Raw genomic sequence first — 21,368 nt, forward strand, 5'->3', positions numbered from 1 at the left:
AAGAAATATGCGATTCAAACGAAACTTTCAGGTTTTATTGTTATATATTTCAACAGTCTTCTCAAATATCTTAAAATATATGTCATATTATGCCTGGTACAAGCATTTTGCCGAGGCGCCTCGAGTGTGCATGTGTCGTGCGGCGGGAAAGATGCAGGTCGCAATTTTCATCTGAAACCAGAAACCCAAAAAAATTTTTATTTTAGTATAGTATAGCTTCTAGTTAAACTAAGAAAATTAAACAAAAAGTGAGAAATTCAAATTTTTCGCTAATTAACCCTTTGAAGCACACATTTTACTTACCAACCGCTTTTATGATTGCATGTAATTTTAAGGGTTTCAGGGGTCGCTGATTACGAATCTGAGGTCAGATTTGAGAAATTCAATATGGCGGATACAAAATGGCGGACCTATTTTTTGAAAAATTTTTTGGAAACTTACCAAATTTGACATTAGGGGGTTTTTGTGGTCGCTGATTACGAACCTTGAGTCAGATTTGAGAAATTCAATATGGCGGATACAAAATGGCGGACATATTTTTTGAAAACTTGTTGGATACTCACCAAGTTTGATATTAGGGAGTTTTTGGTATCCAACAAGTTTTCAAAAAATATGTCCGCCATTTTGAATTTTTCAAATCTGACCCAAAATTCATAATCAGCGACCCCAAAAACTCCCTAATATCAAACTTGGTGAGTATCCAACAATTTTTCAAAAAATATGTCCGCCATTTTGTATCCGCCATATTGAATTTCTCAAATCTGACCTCAGATTCGTAATCAGCAACCCCAAAAACCTTATAGTATCATGTCCCATCTTTATACATTATGTACTTTGTTGAAAAATGAATTTTTTCCTGAAAATAGACGATTTTTTCAATTTGTTTATCTGTAATTGTTTATAAATTCACGCAAAACAATTTTCTTAGTTTCAGTTACATTCTTTGATATATGGATTATCATATAAATAAATTTTCTCGGTCCCATTTTCATAAATATCAAATCTGTAGAGAAAAGTTGAGAAAAAAGAAGGTGGGAACCTGGCTTCCCACCATGCTCCTAAGGGTTATAGAAAAATTCATTTTGGAAAAACAAATTCACTTTAGATTGTTTAAAAAGTGGGTTAATCATAACTTTCTTACGGTTTTTTGGGTTCAACTAGAAAAGATTTTAATTCCGAATACAATCTATGTTATCTCGTTTCGATACGACGTTTAACTTTTTCCCTATCTTTCCCGCCAATTAGGAAAAGTCGTAAAAATAATAAACCGAAAATATTTTGAATTTGATTCTGAAATTTCGAGGACACATTCTTGGATAGTTTGAGAAGACATTTATCCAAAAAAAATCGATTTTTTGAAGCCTCTAAAGCAGGCTCCCTCCTTAACTTTGCACTATATAGGTTTGTTGTAATATGAAACATATTTTTATAAAAAAAAAATTGGTGATGTGTTTTTAATTACCGCAGCACCAAGCATCTGAGCCAAAGTCTACAACTCAATTTTATGCAAAAACAAAAAAAAAAAAAATTAAAAATATTACGCACATCATTGAACCATTGATACTTGAATTGAAGAAATTGAATTGTTTGGTTGTTCGACTTTATTATAATTACTCATTATACGTAGTTTAAATTACAGTAAACTTAAAATAGGAAAATTAAATTAAAATAACATCATGCAATTATTTAAAAAAATACATATAATAGCAAAAAATACTTGAAACATAAAATGACAATAATAAACTTTGTCATTCTAGCATTACTAATAGTGTTGTTTGTTGCATTTGTATGATAGTATCGTAATAGTGGTAGCAGCAGCGGTACAGTGAACAAGAAGTCGTATGCGTTCATGTTTATTAGTAAACATAAATAAATAAATGCTAATGTTACAGTATTCTCAAGTAACAATTCGTATAGAAGACTTTAGCGAAAAAAATGTACACACACAGACACAATCATCCAACGCTAAATGTAGCCATCATCTATTCTACATATATTTTTGAACTTTTCTGGCAGTGCATACGAACAAAATGCGTTCATATTTGTGCAACTAGAGTTCAAAAGTGACCAATCGCAATTAACTGTTAAATTATTTTCTATTTAGTTTACCGAAGTGCTCGATTTGCATGTTGAAAATGTGTAGGGAAATCGAAAAATTAGTGCAGATACGGCCAGCCCAATAGACAATAAAGGCCACCAAAGCAACTGCTTAAGCATTCTAGCTTAATACTTAGGGATATCATAACATATCCGTTATTTTTATTATAGACATTGTCTAAATTTTTCCCCACACATACACACATTTCTTATGCTTTGCAGTTGTTCGTGCGCTATTGTCAACTGGAACTGTGTGCATATCTGCTCTTTGCGAGTTACAGATGTAAGCGTTGTTTCTATTCAATACTCAATTGGGTTGGGTTCACGAGGTTTCCGCGAGTATTTTAAGCCTAATGTATCACTTATCTCGTCGATGACTTCAAGTGCATTGTCTAATTGTTCTTTGGTATGTGCGGCCGACAGACAATAACGTATACGCCCCTCCATAATGGGTGTCGCTGGGAAGCCCACACCTACAACAGCTATGTGGCGTGTGGTCAATGTGCGTACAACGGCGCTGTAATGAGAGTTACAAAATTTCAAATTATATTAACAGTTAATGACGACACAAACAAATGTGCGCAGCTGCATACCCGATTTTCGAAAACAAGTACACCAACATGGGCACCACAGGCGAATCCTCATGCCCATAGGTGATTACACCCATTTGTGCTAAGCGACGACGGAAATAGCGTGTATTACGCGCCAATTGATTGATCTTCTGCCGACCAGTATCGGTGCCATCCAGTCCCATTATAATGCTCATCGAAGTGTAAATCTGCTGAGCAATAGGCGGCGACATGCTACTAGCATAGCAATGTGCGTGACTGTTTGTGCGCAAAAAGTTAATGAGTTGCTGCAAAAAATATCGCAAAAGCACGGATTCAGCAAACACGAAACTCTCTCAGTGGCACGCAAAACTAAGCTGTGCTTACCTTCGAACCGGCTATATAGCCACCAGAACTGCCGAAACTCTTCGTGAAAGTGCCCATCAAGATATCTACATCCTTGGGATCCACGCCAAAGTAATCCACAGCACCACCACCATTCGGACCCATTGCGCCAATACTGTGTGCTTCATCTAAATACAAATAAGCTTTGTATTTTTTCTTCAAAGCAATAATCTCCGGCAAACGCACAATGGAGCCCTCCATACTGAAAACACCTTCCACCAAAATCATTATCTTCTTCCATGGTTTGCCGCCCGCTTTCGTATTGCCATTGACTACATTGTAGCGCAGCAAACGCTCCAAATCGCGCATATTATTGTGCTTGAACACCTTCGTTGTGGCTCCCGACAATCGTAGACCCAAAATAATCGATGCATGATTCTTTTCATCGCTCAACACAAGGCACCCGGGCGATATCAGTGATGGCAAATTGAGAGCGTTCGTGGCGAAACCCATACCAAACACAATTGCATCTTCTACACCCAAATAGCGTGCAGTCAAACGTTCCAAATCCAAGTGCAGCTGTGTTGTGCCCAACTCTACACGTGATGAAGTCATAGCTAGGCCCATTTCGCGCGCAGTCTTTTCGGAATTCTCAGCGCAAGCACCCTTCGCATCAGCGAAACCCAAATAATTATATGAACCCAAATTCAAACAACGGGTCTCTGTGCCGGTAAACTGAAAACTCCAGCCATAGTCCTTGGTCACGCGATCCTTCAGAGTGACCTCTGCACCAGGTACACTGCAGATCGGGCGATTCCAGCAATCTCGCACGCGTCGGTAAACATAGCGCGAGTAGAAACTCTCAAAGGCATCATAGAGTGTCACATAGCCATCACGATTCTCCTCCTTAGCGACCTTCGGCACAAAGAGCAATTGATTTATATAGCCAAGTATCATAAGCAAGTAGAATCCCAAATATGTAAGGCAGGCGGTGTGGAGTGGCACTTCCTCGAACGATGTCTTGCGTATGTGCTCCGCGGCAAACTCTGAAAGTTTCTGTGCTGGTGTGATCACAGGCTCATTGCCGCTGCTACATCCTTTGCCATTCGTCTTGGGACACTGCGGGGTGTTACACTTCTGAAAAGGAGAAGGAATGTGTGCGTTAAAAAGTGTTGAGAGCAATTGAAATTTGTAGTATGTATGAATGTGTATGCACATTTAGCAAACCCAATTAAATCGAATTAGAATAGTTCAGTTATAAATTAAAAAAAAAAAACAAATAAAAAAAAATGTTTAATAAAAATAATTTTTTTTATTAAAAAAAATTAAAAAAAAAATAAAAAAACCAAAAAATAAGAAACCAACAAAAATTAAAAACAGAACAACAAAAATTTAAAACAAAAAAAAATAGAAAAATAAAAAAAATTTCAACTTTAATTTTAATAAAAAAATTTTATATAAAAAAAATTAAATATAAACAAAATTAAAAAACAAAAACCTTTTTTAAATAAATTTTTTTTTTAAATTTCAATTATAAAAATTTAAAATAGTATTATTTTATAAAAATTTAAAGAAGTAATAAAAAAAATCTCTTTGAAGTTTTTAAATTAAAGATTAACAAGAAAAAAATGTAAAATAAATCTAAACATGTAAATAAATTTTTTGTTTAGTTTTTACATTAAAAAATATCAAAATTCAACAAGAATTTAGGGGCAATACTCAAATTGGGTCATAAAACTATGCACCCAATTGTTTTTTTTTAAGTTAAAAAAATTTAATATAAAATATTCTTAAATTAAAAAAAAATGTTTTAACTTTGTTTTAAATTAAAAAGTAAAAAAAGAATTCTACTTTTTAAACTTTGTTTTAAATAAACATTAAAAAAATTTTAACTTTGTTTTAAATTAAAAATGAAAAAAATGTAAGCTTTGTTTTAAATAAAAAAGTGTTTAATGTAAAAACTAAAAAAAAATGTATTTAAAACAAAGTTTACATTTTTTTTTTTAATTTTTAATTTAAAACAAAGTTTAAGTTTAAAACAAAGCTTAAAGAGTATAATTTTTTTTATTTAAAACAAAGTTAAATTTTAAAAATTATTATTATTTTTGGTTTGAATGTAGCTTTGTTATAAATAACAAATTTGTTTAATGTAAAAAATATGTAAACTTTTTTTAATGTAATATAAAAAAATGTAAACTTTGTTTTAGATAAAAAAAAATATTAATGTGAAAACTAAAAAAACAAATATTTATTTAAAACAAAGTTTACATTTTTTTTACATTAAAAAAAATTAAATAAATTTTAAATTTAAAACAAAGTTTAAAAAGAATAATTTTGTTTCAATTTTTAATTTAAAACAAAGTTAAAAAAATATTTTTTTTTTATTTAAGAATATTTTAGTTTAATTTTTTTTAACTTAAGAAAAAAAAATTGGGTGCATAGTTTTATAGCCCATTCAATTTTAGTAGTGTCTCTAAATTCTTGTTGATTTTTGATATTTTTTCCCTGACGGTGTAGCGCATTTTCTTCATACAAAAACAAAAATATATATCGTTCATTCGTTATATGTTTACAAATTTTGCACAAAGTTTGAAACTTATATTTAAATGGTTTTTGTTATAGAAATATATTTTTATAAAAGATAATAATTAAAATTAACGTAAAAAATATGTATAGTCAAAACGTATCAATATATGTTGACTTTATAATGACGTCACTGACTTTAATTTTCCCATTTCATAGGTTAACTAAACTATTTACAGAAAATTATGCCAAAAAGAATGCCGCTCTGATACACTTTTCTATGCACACCTAAAAACATGTGCGCCGTTACGTACATACATACATACATGCATGCATGATATCAAATTAAAATTATGCAAACACTAGAAGCGATTGTCCATATCTACACAGTTGTACAACTCTCGAAGGACAGCCCAATCAATTGCCACGCCGATCTCTTTATTTATATACGAGTACACTGAGTACAGTAGAACAATGGAGCGGTAGAAATGGAAATAAGTTTCAAAAAGAAAAAACATTTGCATTATTTATGCAATATGATAACTTGCAAATGGCTGCCTGGGCTATCATTTCGTCAACCCTATTTTCCAAAATTTCGTTAACCCTCCATATTCAGCTTATGGGTCTGTATCATTTCTGACTTTCTTGCATAAACATCGATTTTTAACGACAAGCTTAATAAGCCTCCGCGATGGCCAGCCGGCTCTTCCAAAAGACAGATTACCGAACTTAGTGCGCAAGATATCGATTATTTAAAAGACTGTATAGCTTGGTGTGGCGTCCTGCTGAAATCAAATGCCATTCAAGTTCATTTCTTCAATCCTTTTCGAAACATACCATAAACCAATTTAAAACCATATCTTCCCACCATTCAGGTCCATTTTTTAAACCAATATGAAACCATCTTGAAACCGAATGCTGTTCAAGTCCATATCTTCAATTCCAGCCCATTGTACCACTCACCGCTCAAAGAAATGGCGTTTCCAGCAGCTTACCTATCTGAGAATAAAAAAATGAGTCAATGATACCTGCACTTCAAAATCCACACTAAACAGTTACTCTCTATGGATGCGATATCTACTCGGCAATCATTACAGGGTTGCCCGCCGAGATGGAAATGCGCCGAGTTCAAAACCTTCTTTCGATGTTGATAAAGTGGATTTAGAGGAGCAGGCATTCATTTAAAAGGACGAATGTTTCTATATTTTTTAATGCTCACATTTCTTTCTCTTATAGCGCATAATATAATTTTGTAATTCTCCAGCAGTTATTAAAATTTGGAGTTTTTTAATTTTAATCCAAAATTATCGATACATTAAATATGTCAATGTTTGTTTTTCGACAAAAAGGTTGCGCATATCGCGGTATCGCTAAATGTTTAACATTAAATTTGTCAGAATCAGCTGTTTAACTACGTCACAGAAGAGCTTTTTACATAATTTGGTAGACTTAGGAACGATTACACATTTTTTGCTCTACGATTTGTTCTTTATATTCAACATTAGACAGTGTACTACTCTCTCTTAAACGGACACCTAAGGGACCGAAAAATTTGTTCGCTCATGCGAGGTATCCGCTCATGAGAAAAGTGTAAAAAAAATAATACATAATATGTTATGGGAGAGAAAAAAAATGTGAAACAATTCTTAACTCAAACTCCTGTGCAAGCTGGCATTTCCATTGAAGTTTGATATTTTTGACTATGATTTTATTCAGAACTGTTGATTGCGATGCGGAGTTTGAAATAACTATAAAGTTGAGGCAACCTGAGGAAATTATTACTTTAGTATATTTAATGATAATGTAGAAGTAAGCAAGATTTGTTTTACAAAAGCTGAAAACATGCTTGTTAGGCTTGTAGCCACAAACTTTGGAAAATGCTGTTAAGAGTGGCAGTCCTTAGAAAATAAATTTGATTTCCAATAAGCTGCTGTTTGGGCCTTAATTGGCACTTACCGCTTCGAGTGCGCAAGTGCGCAGAATCGTTTAAATATCTGGGAGTCACGATACAAAACAACAATAGGTCATACGACCCATTACAAAGCAGGATTGCGACAAGAAACATAACATAAATCGTCCATACCAAACTACTGAAATATAAACTTCTTACGAGAGATTGCAAACTGCGTCCATACCAGTCAATAATACGGCCAGTTGTACGTTTCCACGAAAGTCGGTTCTACGTTACCGAAACGACCCGGCCAAGGAATGTCACTCCAGCAGCATTCCCCGTATATAAGTATGGGGAATGTTTATGCTACTACAACAACAACCCGCATTTATATCCGGCCAAGGACTGTCGCTGCAGCAGTACTCCCAGTACATGTATGGGGAATGTTTTTGCTGCTACAACAACAACAACAACAACATCTCTAATTCCTAATTATTTTATACAATTATATTTTTAAACTTAATTTTTTATACAGGCAAGAATTAAGCTACCTCGAATACAAAGAAAAACAATTTTCAAGGCATATATGTATATATAGAACAGTTAGTGGCAGTAGAGCAGCAACAACAAAGGGCCATGTATTTTGCAATGATTAGAAAACGAAATAAAATCAGCTACACGACTGCTACTACGAGTACCTGTTCAATGTGCTTTAGCATATTCCATACCAATAATTTAATATATTATTTTGTGTGGAATGAATGCGATCTGGTAACTAAACAAATGGGCGAACTCTTTTATCGTCAAGAGACAGTCCGAATTACTACTAAAGGGGAAATACATTTGTGTATTAGTAAAGGTGCAGATAAGATTGTCGTAATTTTAATGCACTATTAATTGTAATAAAGATAAGATAAGAAAAATATTCGGATAATCTACGTATTGTATAAACTTTTGGACCTGACCAGTACGGTGTGGGGCTAAAACCAATACAACGTTTATATGTAATTGCGAATATCCAGCATGGAAGAAAACGATCCACTTATCGGCCGATAACTCTCCTTTCCCCAGTAGTGAAGATAAAACGCGGGCTTAACCAAAACCGCCCCTGCGAGAGGACTGTCCTAGTAGCGTTGGACCTGAAGAAGGCTTTCGACACAGTCAGCCATTCCACGCTACTAGATGATATTTATCAGTCGACACTCCCGCCAGGACTGAAAAGGTGGTCCGCAAACTACCTGAGCGGTCGGCACTTGTCAGTGATTTTTCGAGATCAAACATCAAAGCAGAGGAAGATTAAGCAAGGTTACCCGCAGGGTGGTGTCCTTTCTCCCTTGCTGTTCAACTTCTATATCTCGAAGCTCCCCCAACCACCAGCGGGAGTTTCCCTGATCTCATACGCTGACGACTGTACGATAATGGCGTCGGGCAATGACATCGATGGCCTGTGTTCCAAAGTGAACAACTACCTCACCGACCTTTCTCGCTTTTTCATTGCGAGGAATCTTCAACTTTCCCCCACCAAGTCCACGGCGACCCTCTTTACCACCTGGACAAAGGAGGTCAAGCTGTCCCTTAAGGTAAAAGTCGACGACACACCAATTCCGACGGTAAACAACCCCAAAATTTTGGATGTAACCTTTAGCAGCTTGCTCTCCTCCTCTGCGCACACAACCGCAATTGCCACTAAAGTCCAAAATCGGAATAAAGTCCTCAAATCGCTTGCCGGCAGCACTTGGGGCAAAGACAAAGAACTGTTGCTTTCGACATTTAAGGCAATTGGTCGGCCGGTTCTGAACTATGCTGCGCCTGTCTGGTCGCCTGGAACTAGTGACACGCAAAGCATAAAGCTACAGACATGTCAAAATACTGCCATTCGGACAGCGACCGGTTGCCTCCTGATGTCCCCCATTCAACACCTGCATAACGAGGCACAAATGCTCCCAGTGGTGGAGCATAACAAACTGCTCAGCAAGCAGTTCCTGCTTGGATGTTACCGCAAGTTTCACCCCTGCAGACACCTGTTTGAGCCTGAGCCGCCTCGCAGGCACGACGGGAGACACCTTTTAGACTACGTTGACGAAATTCAGGATAAAAGTGACCGCAACCTACTGGACCGGACGGTATTTAGACAGTCTATAAACGACATCCACCGGGAGACCGTCACCACCTTCATGAACTCCTGTCCTGTGAATGCCGTAATCGGAGCCCAACCACCACCTATTGCAGACGAAGAGCTCCAGCTTCCCCGTGAGATTCGTGTAACACTGACACAACTACGTTCTGGATACTGTAGCAGGTTAAACTCCTACATATCCAGAATTGACCCCGACATTCCAAACACATGTCCGGCATGTGAAGGTACTCCGTACGACACTAACCACCTCTTCACATGCCCCCTAAAACCGACTCATCTAACACCCCTCTCCCTCTGGACCCAACCTATCGAGACAGCATGTTTCCTGGGCCTACGCCAAATGAGCTAGACGAAGACGACCCTACACTGACGGGGCTACCATTACTGTTAAAACAACAACAACAACGATCCACTTTACTGTATGTAAATGATATTAATATTTAGTTACAGTGTCTGCATTCCTAAATATCATGAATGGCTTGTGGACTATATGCATTCATAGATTGTTAAAAGCAAAGTTGACCTTCCAATTGATTGAATTTGCTTCGGTCACGAATAGATTGAAAAATTAGAACAAAAATGCAGAAGCAGTAGTAAAAACAAAAGAATTTTAACGTCAGAGCAGCACTGCTCCGACTGATGACAGTGAAGTTTACGCTACCAGAACGACCCGATATTATATCTAACCAATGACCACAAGTCAGGTTAAAGAATTCATACAATAGAAAGTCATGCTATGTAATCGCACACTCATCACACTGCCCTATCAGCCTTGGGGTGGTCTGTTGTGATTGCGGCTTTTCGACGTCAGACTTCTGTGTATTGCTGATTCATAATGAGGTATACATGTATGTGAGCATGTATAGTATGTAGCTACATATGTGTAAGTATTTGAACCTGAACCTTTGCTTTCATGAAAAAAAACTTTTCGATTATAAATCTGAAGTTTAACAAAAGTGATATGATAAATTCCATAAACATGCGGGACTTCACATCTAATTATTTTCATTCATGTGTAGATATAAGTGTGTACACTTTTTGCAACAGCTAGCACTAGATCAGATACATATGTATATGGAGTAGATAAATATTGTACTATACCAAAAATAAATATTTGTCAAGTACTTATGACTGTACTACGTAGGTATTACGATTACGTAGTGCACTCTCATTTATACTTTTTTGCATTAAAAATATGCATATGACATGGAATGATAAAAGGTGAAGCCAGAATTAATTAAATTTAATATTCGGTCTGTTATAAATGATATTTTTACTAAGATTCATTTAATGCTCAGTCATAATCGTCAATATATGTAGGATATCATGCAACGGTCGGAGCAGAAAATTGTAGTTTCACCAAGGTAGGTACAAAGTTAAAGGAGGGATTTTAGATGAGTCGATTTAAGCGGACAGCCGGCATGGGAAGAGGTTGTTTTTGTTTTTGTTGTTGTTACAGCAGCATAAACATTCCCATACATATACGAGGAATGCTGCTAGTGCGACAGTTCTGAACTGGATATACATTTGGCTCGTTCCGGTAACGTAGAACCGGCTGCCATGTGTCATGTGATGTACCTTCAGATGTCAGCTAAATATTGATTAAATAAGGGCCAATTCTGTATAGGCAGAATTTAACCTGCTACAATATTCATAACGTTAACAAAGCTTATCGTCTGTAATGGGTAGTAGTTGGATTAATACTAGATTTGGTACAATTGCACGATAATGGCGTCGGGCAATGACATTGATGGCCTGTGCGCCAAAGTCAACGATTACCTCAACAATCTTTCTCGCTTTTTCACTGCGCTACAAAGTCCCCGGCGACCTTCTTTACCAACTGGGCAAAGGAGGCCAAACTGCAACTCAAGGTCGAATTCGATGACACACCAATTCCGACTGTTAACATTTAGGGTGTAACCTTAGATAGTTTTCTGGGCCTCGATTTTTTAGCTTCCGTTAGATGAGTTAAACGAAGACAACCGGTGATTTATTACACTAGCAAGGTTTAGTATTGCTGTTAACCCACAACAATGGGTTGGTGTGTGACTACCATTCTGAGTACATAGGTTCGAATATCCGTGCATGAAACAACAAAATGAAGAAAAAGTTATTTCTAATAGCGGTCGCCCCTCGGCAGGCAATGGCAAACCTCTGTGTGTATTTCTGCCATGAAAAAGCTCCTCATAAAAAAATATCTGCCGTTCGGAGTCAGCTTAAAAATGTAAGCCTCTCCATTTATGGAACATCAAGACACATGCCACAAATAGGAGGAGCTCGTCCAAACACCCAAAAAGGTCCAATTATATGCAGGTCATATAAATAGCGCCTTAGACTTTGAAAGCAAAGAGTTGAATATGTTTTTAAATAATTATTTTTTATTGGGAAAAAGCAACATAAAAAATAAAAAACTTATTTACTTCCACTTTAAAACAAAAAAAAATGGTCAGAAAGAATTTCAGTTCTGATTTAATTGACGAGAACGTTGATAACTCACGAAACCTCCTGGACACATACATAAATAGCACATCCTAAAAAATTCCAAATAAAAACAAAAATAGTAAACAAATCAGATGGTAAAGTAATAATATTTTTTTAACATATTAATATACTATTTTGTACTATATCCACCGTTTTTGATTACTTCTTCAAGCCGTCGCTCCATGCTTTCTACAAGCTTGTGGCATCTTTCCTTTGGAATCGAGTACCTCCTAAACCGCGGTCCACAAATCATCACAATTTTTAAAATTTTTGTTAGCGATTTTGACCTTAACATTCCACAAATTTTCTATTGTATTGAGATCAGGGCTCTGCGCCATTCAACCCAGGACATTGATTTTTTCGCTTCTGAGCCATTGCTTCACTGTCTTTGCAGTGTGCTTTGGATCATTGTACTGCATAAATTCCAATTTAATGGCATAAACTCAAACACAAACGGCTCCATTTTATTCTGTAGTATATCCAGATACTGAAATCTATCAATTTTACCAACCACGCGAACAATCGGCCCAACACCATGATGCCTCCACCGCCGTGTTTAATCGTCTTTTTTGTGAACCTAGGATTTAGCGCTTGATTTTTTAGACGACGTACAATAGTTTTCCCATCTGGTCCCATCCTACTTAGTCGCCTATAAGTCGCCTTCCTACAAGCTTTCTGGACACCTGTAGACCAGATTCTTGGTTTATTTCAAGCATTATTTGCCGTGCGGACTTAAAAGGATCTGCTTGGCTCTTGCGTATTATAGCTCTATCCACATTAACATCAGTTTTTCGCGGCTTTGGTTTTCTTTCCGTTTTTTTGCTTAGATAGAATGAATCTTTCTTAATTAAATTAAGAGCATTATAAACCATTTTTCGAGAGCACATCATCATTTCAGCTATTTCTGCATAGCTTTTTCCGTTTTGACTCATACGGTATATAAGAGCTCTCTTTCGCTGGCCGGCAGCACTTGGGGCAAGGACAAAGAACTGTTGCTTTCGACATTTAAGGCAATTGGCCGGCCGGTTCTAAACTATGCTGCGCCTGTCTGGTCGCCTGGTACTAGTGATTCGCAGTGGATAAAGCTTCAGACATGTCAGAATACCGCCATTCGGACAGTGACCGGGTGCCTCCTGATGTCACCCATACAACACCTGCACAACGAGGCACAAATGCTCCCAGTAGCGGAGCACAACAAATTGCTCAGCAAGCAGTTCCTGCTGGGGTGTTACCGTAGGTTTCACCCCTGCAGACACCTGCTTGAGCCTGAGCCGCCTCCCAGGCACGTCAGGAGACACCTCCTCGACTACGCTGACGAACTCCAGGACAAAACTGACCGAGACCTACTGGACAGGACAGTATTCAGACAGTCAATAAACGACATTCACCGGGAGACCCCGACATACCAAACACATGTCCGGCATGTGAAGGTACCCCGCACGACACTAACCACCTCTTCACATGCCCCCTTAATCAGACTCATCTAACCCCCCTCTCCCTCTGGACCCAACCTGTCGAAACAGCATGTTTCCTGGGCCTACCCCTAGATGAGCTAGACGAAGACGACAGATGATATACCTACACTGGCAGGGCTAACTATGCTGTTAAAAACAACAAACAACAACAGCTCTTTTTGTCCGGCGTGCAATGTTTTTCACGGCCCATTTTTAGTAATTACGATACAATTTCATTTAAGAAACAAAATGTATACTAAAAATCGCTGAAACAATATTAAATTTTTACTCTCCGCTGCACAAGTTAAAATGTGCTATTTTTGTGTCCACTTCAAAACAGCAATGAGCATAAATAAAATATTTAGAACGCAAAAAATTGCATTGAAAAAAAACGGTAAATTCCTCGCATAAATGTAAGCTTAACAACGGTAATAAATGTAAACAAACAAATTTATTTGATCAAACCAGAGTTCGTACTAAAAACTTAACTTAACATGTAAGGTTCACATTCGTGCTATTTATCTGTCCATGGCTGTATATGTACATACATACACATATATTTAAAATGCAGTTTTGAAGATTTTTCTAGTTTTCATTAATTGATAAAAGAGCATTTCAAATGATTTTTGATAATTTAAACTTTTCAACTATGAATTTTGAACATCAATCGTTTAATTTTAAACTTAAAAAAATATTCACTAAGCGGGTTCAATGTTTTTTGAAGAATGAGGCAGAATGAAAAAAAAATACTGTATAACTGCCGTCCGTGCTGTAGTCCGCGTACTGAAACCGAATTCCTTTGCTAACTCGCACAATTCGTTTCATTACGCTATGCTTTAGCTATTGAAAATTTTAAGGGCGAAAATTTACAATTCGCTAAGTGACCATATTTCTACACAAACAATGTTCATATTTCACTAACGTCGTTTAATTCAGTAAATGAAAATAAATAAAATGACAGGGTACTGCCCATAATATTGTAGAAATTCGTATGAGTCATGGTAGTGCAATTACATAAAAAAAAATTACTTAAAAATTTCAGTTATCGGCACAAATGGCACATTACTGATAAGAACTTGATTCGAAGAAAATTTATAGAAATGTGGGAATATAAAATTCCTTATCTTTAATTAACACGCTTTAACAGATATGCGGAAATATCGTATGATTCGAAAAATTTCTAACAATTTTTTTCTTCGAGCTATTTTCAAAACATTTGCGGCAAATCCTTTTGAAGCATGGGAAGCAAGCCAAAAAAAATCAAAAACAATAAAGGAAAAAACTAAAGTAAACGTCAAAAGACACATATTCCAATGGAAGACGCTGGAATTCGGCACTAACAAAAATTCAGTCATCAAAATTCTACTAAATCTACTAAAAATCGCGCAAAGCACATATTCTAATATTTTTATACAAAACATGAAACATTTTGAAACTCTTTAATCAGACCTTAATAAACTCCCACTTTATTTTACTTGTTCTGCCGGTTGGTATTCACTGTTTCTTTTTTTTTCAACACATTGAGGGTGTGACCTATAAACATATATGGAACGAGTTTCTTTACGTTATTATTCCAGCACATGCAAAAGCGCGCATACCCCTAAAATTTCGGCACCAACAAATTTTCCAGTTCTCTCCACATTGTTTTATCACTTGACTCAAATAGGCAAATAAATAAAAATAAAGTCACGCTTTCACTTCACATAATAAGGCTGAGCTTTCCTTTTCTACCACGATATATTTGCTTATAATGTCTAAGTGCGTGGACCGAATTTAAAAATTATAACACGCAAATGTAGTCACTATATCAGCCTTTTGATTTATATTACTTTTTATAAATTAAAATTAAGAATTAATAGCAATATTTAACGTTAAAAATGCACCTTTTTTGCATAAGCTTGAAAAAATGCCCTATTACAGACGCTTATTTCACTTAAATACAAACACAGAAAAGTAACGAATTCACTTATAAACACTCTTTATTAATTGAAGAATTGATTTAAAGCTATTTTCACTAAATAATACTACAAATTCTATTAGAATTTTATTATTACAAATGTTCTTCTAAACGTTTGTAATGCCGTGCAGAATAAATGTGAGGAGCGAACTGTCAAACGAACGATGAGAGAGAGAAGAACAAAGCGAAATGAGAAAAACCCAGTCAACATAAAGGGAATAACTCTTATATTATTATCGCGCGATTTTTAGTCCAAATTTTCGCCTGCGGCGCTTTTTTGCTTTCAAATATACATATATATTACAAAAACAAATATTTTTACAAATACTGAAAATTTGGAATAAAAATCGCGCGATTTTTAGTCCAAATTTTCGCCTGCGGCGCTTTTTTGCTTTCAAATATACATACATATTACAAAAACAAATATTTTTACAAACACTGAAAATTTGGAAAAAAAATCGCGCGATTTTTAGTCCAAATTTTCGCCTGCGGCGGTTTTTTGCTTTCAAATATACATATATATTACAAAAACAAATATTTTTACAAATGCTGAAAATTTGGAATAAAAATCGCGCGATTTTTAGTCCAAATTTTCGCCTGCGGCGCATTTTTGCTTTCAAATATACATATATATTACAAAAACAAATATTTTACAAATAAAAATCGCGCGATTTTTAGTCCAAATTTTCGCCTGCGGACTCTTTTTTGCTTTCAAATATACATACATATTACAAAAACAAATATTTTTACAAACACTGAAAATTTGGAAAAAAAATCGCGCGATTTTTAGTCCAAATTTTCGCCTGCGGCGGTTTTTTGCTTTCAAATATACATATATATTACAAAAACAAATATTTTTACAAATGCTGAAAATTTGGAATAAAAATCGCGCGATTTTTAGTCCAAATTTTCGCCTGCGGCGCATTTTTGCTTTCAAATATACATATATATTACAAAAACAAATATTTTTACAAAAGCTGAAAATTTGAAATAAAAATCGCCTAAATTTTCGCCATCGGCACTCATAACTTTTAAGATAAAACAACATTTTCATAAGTGCTATGAATTATAAAACCTAAGTTAAATGCTTGCTGGGTTGTCGACTGCTGTATTCTCTTCTCTTCAACTGTATTTCAGTACAAACTGCAAATGTGGTCGGAAAAAACCTAATTTTTAAACTTCTCCTGCGGGTTCTATAGGGACCCTAGGAGGTTGGGACTTTCACAGTTATAATGGTGTGACCTTGCTCTTTCTAATGGGCGTGGTGGGTGGTGCCACGCCCCCTCCCCCTCCGCCCCCCATTCAAATATATCGTGGTAGTAAAGGAAAGTTTTTCCCATAATAAAATTACATAGCAAATGCTCACTTAACTACATAGAATAATTAAACTCGAGGTTTTAAATAATTTAGCACATGCGAAGACTTATTAGTTGTTGTAGAAGTGCATAAAACATTCGATATTAATATTCTGTTCACATTAGTACTCTACCTTCAGGCAACCATTGGCAGGTGAGGCTTCTGTTGCATTGGCCTTGAAGCCATTTTTACGTACACGAAGTTCTGCCGTTGATGTTGCACCGCAGCTGCTATTGCTGCAGTTGGATACATCGGCCGTTAAATTATCTCGCATTTTGCTGCAACAATTAACAAAATCACTACTTTGCTGGTGTTCTTGATCAACTCCACCGTTGTCACCGCTATCACCATATAAATTGCCCATTCTACCAGTCGCTTAACACTAATTCTAATTTATTCCAATATTTTATTACTTCTCTTCTATTATCTCGACTCCGTTTTTCGCCCTCAAATGAAAAAGAATACTCGTGTGTATGAATGAGATAGTCATATACACATTTGGCAATAAGTGCTGACAAACTTAAAGTAGCAAATTAATAGTGCAGTTACTCACTACAGTACTCAGTGGCAATTTTTTAGTACTAAAATAGGTTTACCACATAAAATAAATTTAAACGCCCAAGTTTGCAGGCTCAGACTTAGTTTAAAAAATTCTACACAGTTAACACGTTGAGTGCCATGTGAGTCCAGGTTGGTCTCACAGTGCGAAGAGACTTTCAGGCCTCGTGGTGACACTTGGTCTCGCGGTATAATGTGTGAGATTTCGGTTTGTGCTGATGCAGCTGCTTCATAGAGGCTATTAGTGGTCGTGTATTCGCGCCATGCTAGAGCCATTGCATTGTTTATGCTGCTTGGCCATATTTAGACCAATATGGCATCATATGGCCTATTCAAAATTTCAAATATTCTATTGTATTATGTAAAAAAAATCGTGGCCGGACGAACCCCATTTTTTTTGTTGTATGGTGGCACTCAACGTGTTAAACAAACACTGAAAGACCGATCGAAAGATAGACAATAAACTTAAATTACAAAATTTATGTAGAAAACTTCGTAACTGTTAGTAATTCGTTTAAATTCATATCCGTCTAATAGGACTTTCTTTGTTAAAGGCGAAAATTGCACTTTTATATGGCAATGTCACGTGTTTCTCAAGTCAGTTTAAATCAATCGGAATTAATGCCTCTTTCCCAGAATTAATGTTTTATCTTATACTAATGTTCTCGGCAGCAATGGCAAACCTCCGAGTGTATTTCTGCCATGAAAAAGCTCCTCATACCCTCATACAAAGATCTGCCGTTCGGAGTCGGCTTGAAGCTGTAGGTCCCACCATTTGTGGAATAACATCAAGACGCACACCACAAATAGGAGGAGGAGCTCGGCCAAACACCCAAAAAGGGTGTACGCGCCAATTATATATATATATATATATACATATAATGTTCTTATCTCACACTACAAAATCGCAAACAGATAGTTGGTTTCTGTTATTGAATTAGTTGATTAGCGTAGTTGTATATTCGATTGTATTGTATTGTGCTTCCAAAAGCCCAATTTGAGTTAAAGTAGATATTCGAAAGATTTTGAGGAACCCTAGATCAGAAAAATATTATTTAGTTCGCTCAAAACCTAAATGTACTACTTACAGTTTTTACCCCACCAGAATGGAATGAGTGCAAAGATGATTCGCTTGTTTTTATTTTTCAGTTCCCTTAATCTTGGCTACCATATGCCATTTTACTTTTCTCATGGTAAGCTTACAAACTTACAAGACCTCGTATCTAGAGGAACTGTTCAGTTACTTACTTGCTTATTTTGATCTCCTAGCTGGATTTTTAGATTGTTCAGAAATTCTTGATAATCTTCTTCTTAATCTCAACCGTTTAACTTGAATGCCAAAACTAACTATTACTATTGCACCAAATTTTAGAGCTCTTCCAGAATTTAACAAGTTCTCAAATTGATATCTTCGCTGTCAAAATTTTATAATAGTGAGTTTCGTCGGGTTAAACTTGATTTGAAAACTCACCACAGATATGTATGCGCCATTTGATAAAAAATAAGACAAAAAATTTACAACACAAATATAGGCTTCTTCTATTCTCCACTTCCCCGCTCGTTATCTTTATGCTCGATTAACTTGACGAAAAATTTGTATGCGAAAGCAACATGTAAGATTCGCCTGCCTTACCAACACATTAACGTTCTCTGTCAGGCAGCTCTTTTCCCGCGTTACCGACATACGTTCATTTGCTTCATCTATTTGCCACTTGCTAAGTCTTGGCGAAAAAAGAGACCTTATATAACTTTGTTCTAAATTAGCTACTGTTCTAAACTTGGTAAAACCCTCAACAATTATTAACACAATAATTATAATACCGCCACCTCGAACACTAACAAATGGGGAAAAAGCTTTATCAGTAAAATGACTTTAACAACACTGTTTTTCCAAACAGCTGAGAGCCACTCACTTTCCATGAATATCGGAAACAAAACCAAAATCAACAAAAAAAAAAGCTTTCAATTGCAGAAAAGTTTTGGAAAGTTTTAAAATTTTGTTAAACCAAATGCTTTCGGTTTTGTTTAAATAAAGAAATGTTTATAATTGAAAATCCTATTGAAATCAGATTCTGAGTGCTTATAACGACATCTCTTGACAAGGTAAATATTGTTTATAGTTCATTTACAAATTCATTCCAATTGACCAACTGCGCCACTGGAGAGAAGGACGCAAGCTGTTGGGGATAATAGTTGGAGCGAGAAAGCAACAGAGAGTGTCATCGGCAGTGGGCCGCAAAGAGCACCCGGTTGCAAGAAATCTTGTGTATTTCCTCCACATATACGTTTCATTTGCAGTTTGTTCTTGAAATTGCAACAACGTTGGGGCGAGCTGGAGAAAAACTTTAGTACGTGAGTTCACGAGCAAAAAATTGAATTTATTTGCAGCAAAAATTTACAGAACTGATTAAAGTGGCACGCACTGAATTGTCTTAAGTGTGTCAAAAAGGGGAAAGAGCAAAGATATTTAAATAAATTTGTGATAAATTCGAACAATTTTGGAACTTAAAAGTCTGACTAATACGAAAGAAAAAGCTATTTCGATAGAAAAATCGAGTGTAAACGTATCAGCATTGAAAAGGATTGAATTATTAAAAGAGAAAACAATTTAAATTTGTGGATTGTGAAAATCAATAAGTTAACGGGAGGCTGTCAGAGCATATAATTAAAATCGAAGCATATAATCATTTTAAAAAATGGATATCAATTTTGCCGACTTGAAAAAGGAAGCAGCTGCTACCGCTGAGGACGTTTTCACTCACACCGCCGATGCAGCAAAGCAAGCAACAAATGCCACATATGACTTACTAAGTGGTGGTGGCGGACGCGGGTCGACGGGCGCACAAGATGATAACTCGCACACAGAGCACTACTTTGCCAATGAGCAGAAGGACATTGATTTTGAACACGTAGATCCTCAAGCTTTCGTACAACGCATGTCTGCTGGTGCGAAAGAGGCGCAGGAGCAGTTGGATGCCAAATTTGCACAGCATTCAAATGATTTCGATGATTTTTTCTCCAATGCCTCCAAGGATGTACATTCCTTTGGCCAACAACTGCAGCATGATACCAAACAGGGTATACATGACTTCATGAATGCTGAGCGTAGCTTTTTTACCGGCGCTGGCGATGCAAACAAACCAGCTACTGAATTGCCAGCTCGTACAGCGGAACCAGCACCAGCAACAGCAACAGCACCGGCACCAATTGTGCCCAGCAAAATAGCTGAGCCCACTGTAAAAGAAGATGATTTATTAAATTTCAGTGCTAGTGATGCCGCACAACAGCATGCACCACTACAACCATTCACCGAAGATTTCGATGCCAACTTCGCACCTTCTGCACCTGCAGCGCCTGCAACAAAAACAAATACTTTCTATGACGATGACCTAGTTGTTGGAAAGTCATCGCATTCCGCTTCGGCTTCCAACAAGGACTCCGATACAGATTCCCCTTCGCTGTCGTGTAACCCATCGCCGGCAAAGAAGAATCCAGTAACTGCTGCCCTCAAAGAGCAGGATAATGATAAATTTATTTCTTCTGAAGATCTACTTGGCGATTTCAAAGAAGAACGCCCTGTATCATCCGAATTCCAAACAAAAACGAATATTGTTAAACCAGTAACAGATTTGGATGCAGAAGAGGACGTCGTCCCTATCGCCTCTGCACAGGCCAAGCATTCTGAAGTTGAAAAAGTTAAAGACGAAGTAGTGCCGAAAAATACGGCGCCGTTAGTTCCGACACCGGCAGCTAATGCTCCTGCTGCAGCTGCATACAAGACAGCCGCAGTTAGTGAGCCCATTGCTGTTAAACCGCTCGCTCCAACCGTAACAAACACGATCTCCTCTAAGAAGGAGACAGTTGAAGCAGGCAAACCCAAAGCAGCGCCAGCAATCCCTGCAAGGGAGCACAAACCATCGCAACAACATGCGGATCAACCCAAAATAGTTTCCGTCGAAGAGATATTCTACAAATATGGATTGGGTGAGTGAACAAAATGCATAAATAAATAGAATTTTAT

The 21,368-nt window shown here is 36.5% G+C and overlaps 2 protein-coding genes across 3 annotated transcripts in view; one reads left to right on the plus strand and one right to left on the minus strand.

Moving 5' to 3' along the window:
* Positions 1 to 1,583: 1,583 nt before the first annotated feature.
* LOC129247828 (serine palmitoyltransferase 2) lies at positions 1,584 to 17,217 on the minus strand. The gene is made up of 4 exons (XM_054887148.1): positions 16,923 to 17,217; positions 3,033 to 4,127; positions 2,691 to 2,953; positions 1,584 to 2,614 (listed from the first exon to the last, which is right to left on the minus strand). The coding sequence occupies exons 1-4, from the start codon at positions 17,151 to 17,153 to the stop codon at positions 2,398 to 2,400; spliced, it is 1,806 nt and encodes a 601-aa protein (XP_054743123.1). The 5' UTR covers positions 17,154 to 17,217; the 3' UTR covers positions 1,584 to 2,397.
* Positions 17,218 to 19,504: 2,287 nt separating this feature from the next.
* LOC129249346 (reticulon-1-A) overlaps positions 19,505 to 21,368 on the plus strand; it is a 91,152-nt gene continuing 89,288 nt past the window's right edge. The window contains exon 1 of one of the 2 annotated variants that reach the window (XM_054889110.1): positions 19,505 to 21,331. In XM_054889110.1, the coding sequence (XP_054745085.1) occupies positions 20,044 to 21,331 (1,288 nt within the window). In that variant the 5' untranslated portion in view covers positions 19,505 to 20,043. The remainder of the gene's footprint in view (positions 21,332 to 21,368) is intronic. The other variant, XM_054889109.1, reaches the window with a different exon arrangement.

The sequence above is a fragment of the Anastrepha obliqua genome, chromosome 5 (assembly GCF_027943255.1).
Source record: "Anastrepha obliqua isolate idAnaObli1 chromosome 5, idAnaObli1_1.0, whole genome shotgun sequence".
NCBI classification, from domain to species: domain Eukaryota; kingdom Metazoa; phylum Arthropoda; class Insecta; order Diptera; family Tephritidae; genus Anastrepha; species Anastrepha obliqua.

Coding starts and splice junctions, on each gene's coding strand:
- LOC129247828 (XM_054887148.1), bottom strand. CDS start 17,153: ATGGGCAATTTATATGGTGATAGCGGTGACAACGGTGGAGTTGATCAA. Junction 4,128..16,922: donor CTGCCAATGGTTGCCTGAAG/GTAGAGTACTAA, acceptor TCTCCTTTTCAG/AAGTGTAACACCCCGCAGTG. Junction 2,954..3,032: donor GCTATATAGCCGGTTCGAAG/GTAAGCACAGCT, acceptor TATTTTTTGCAG/CAACTCATTAACTTTTTGCG.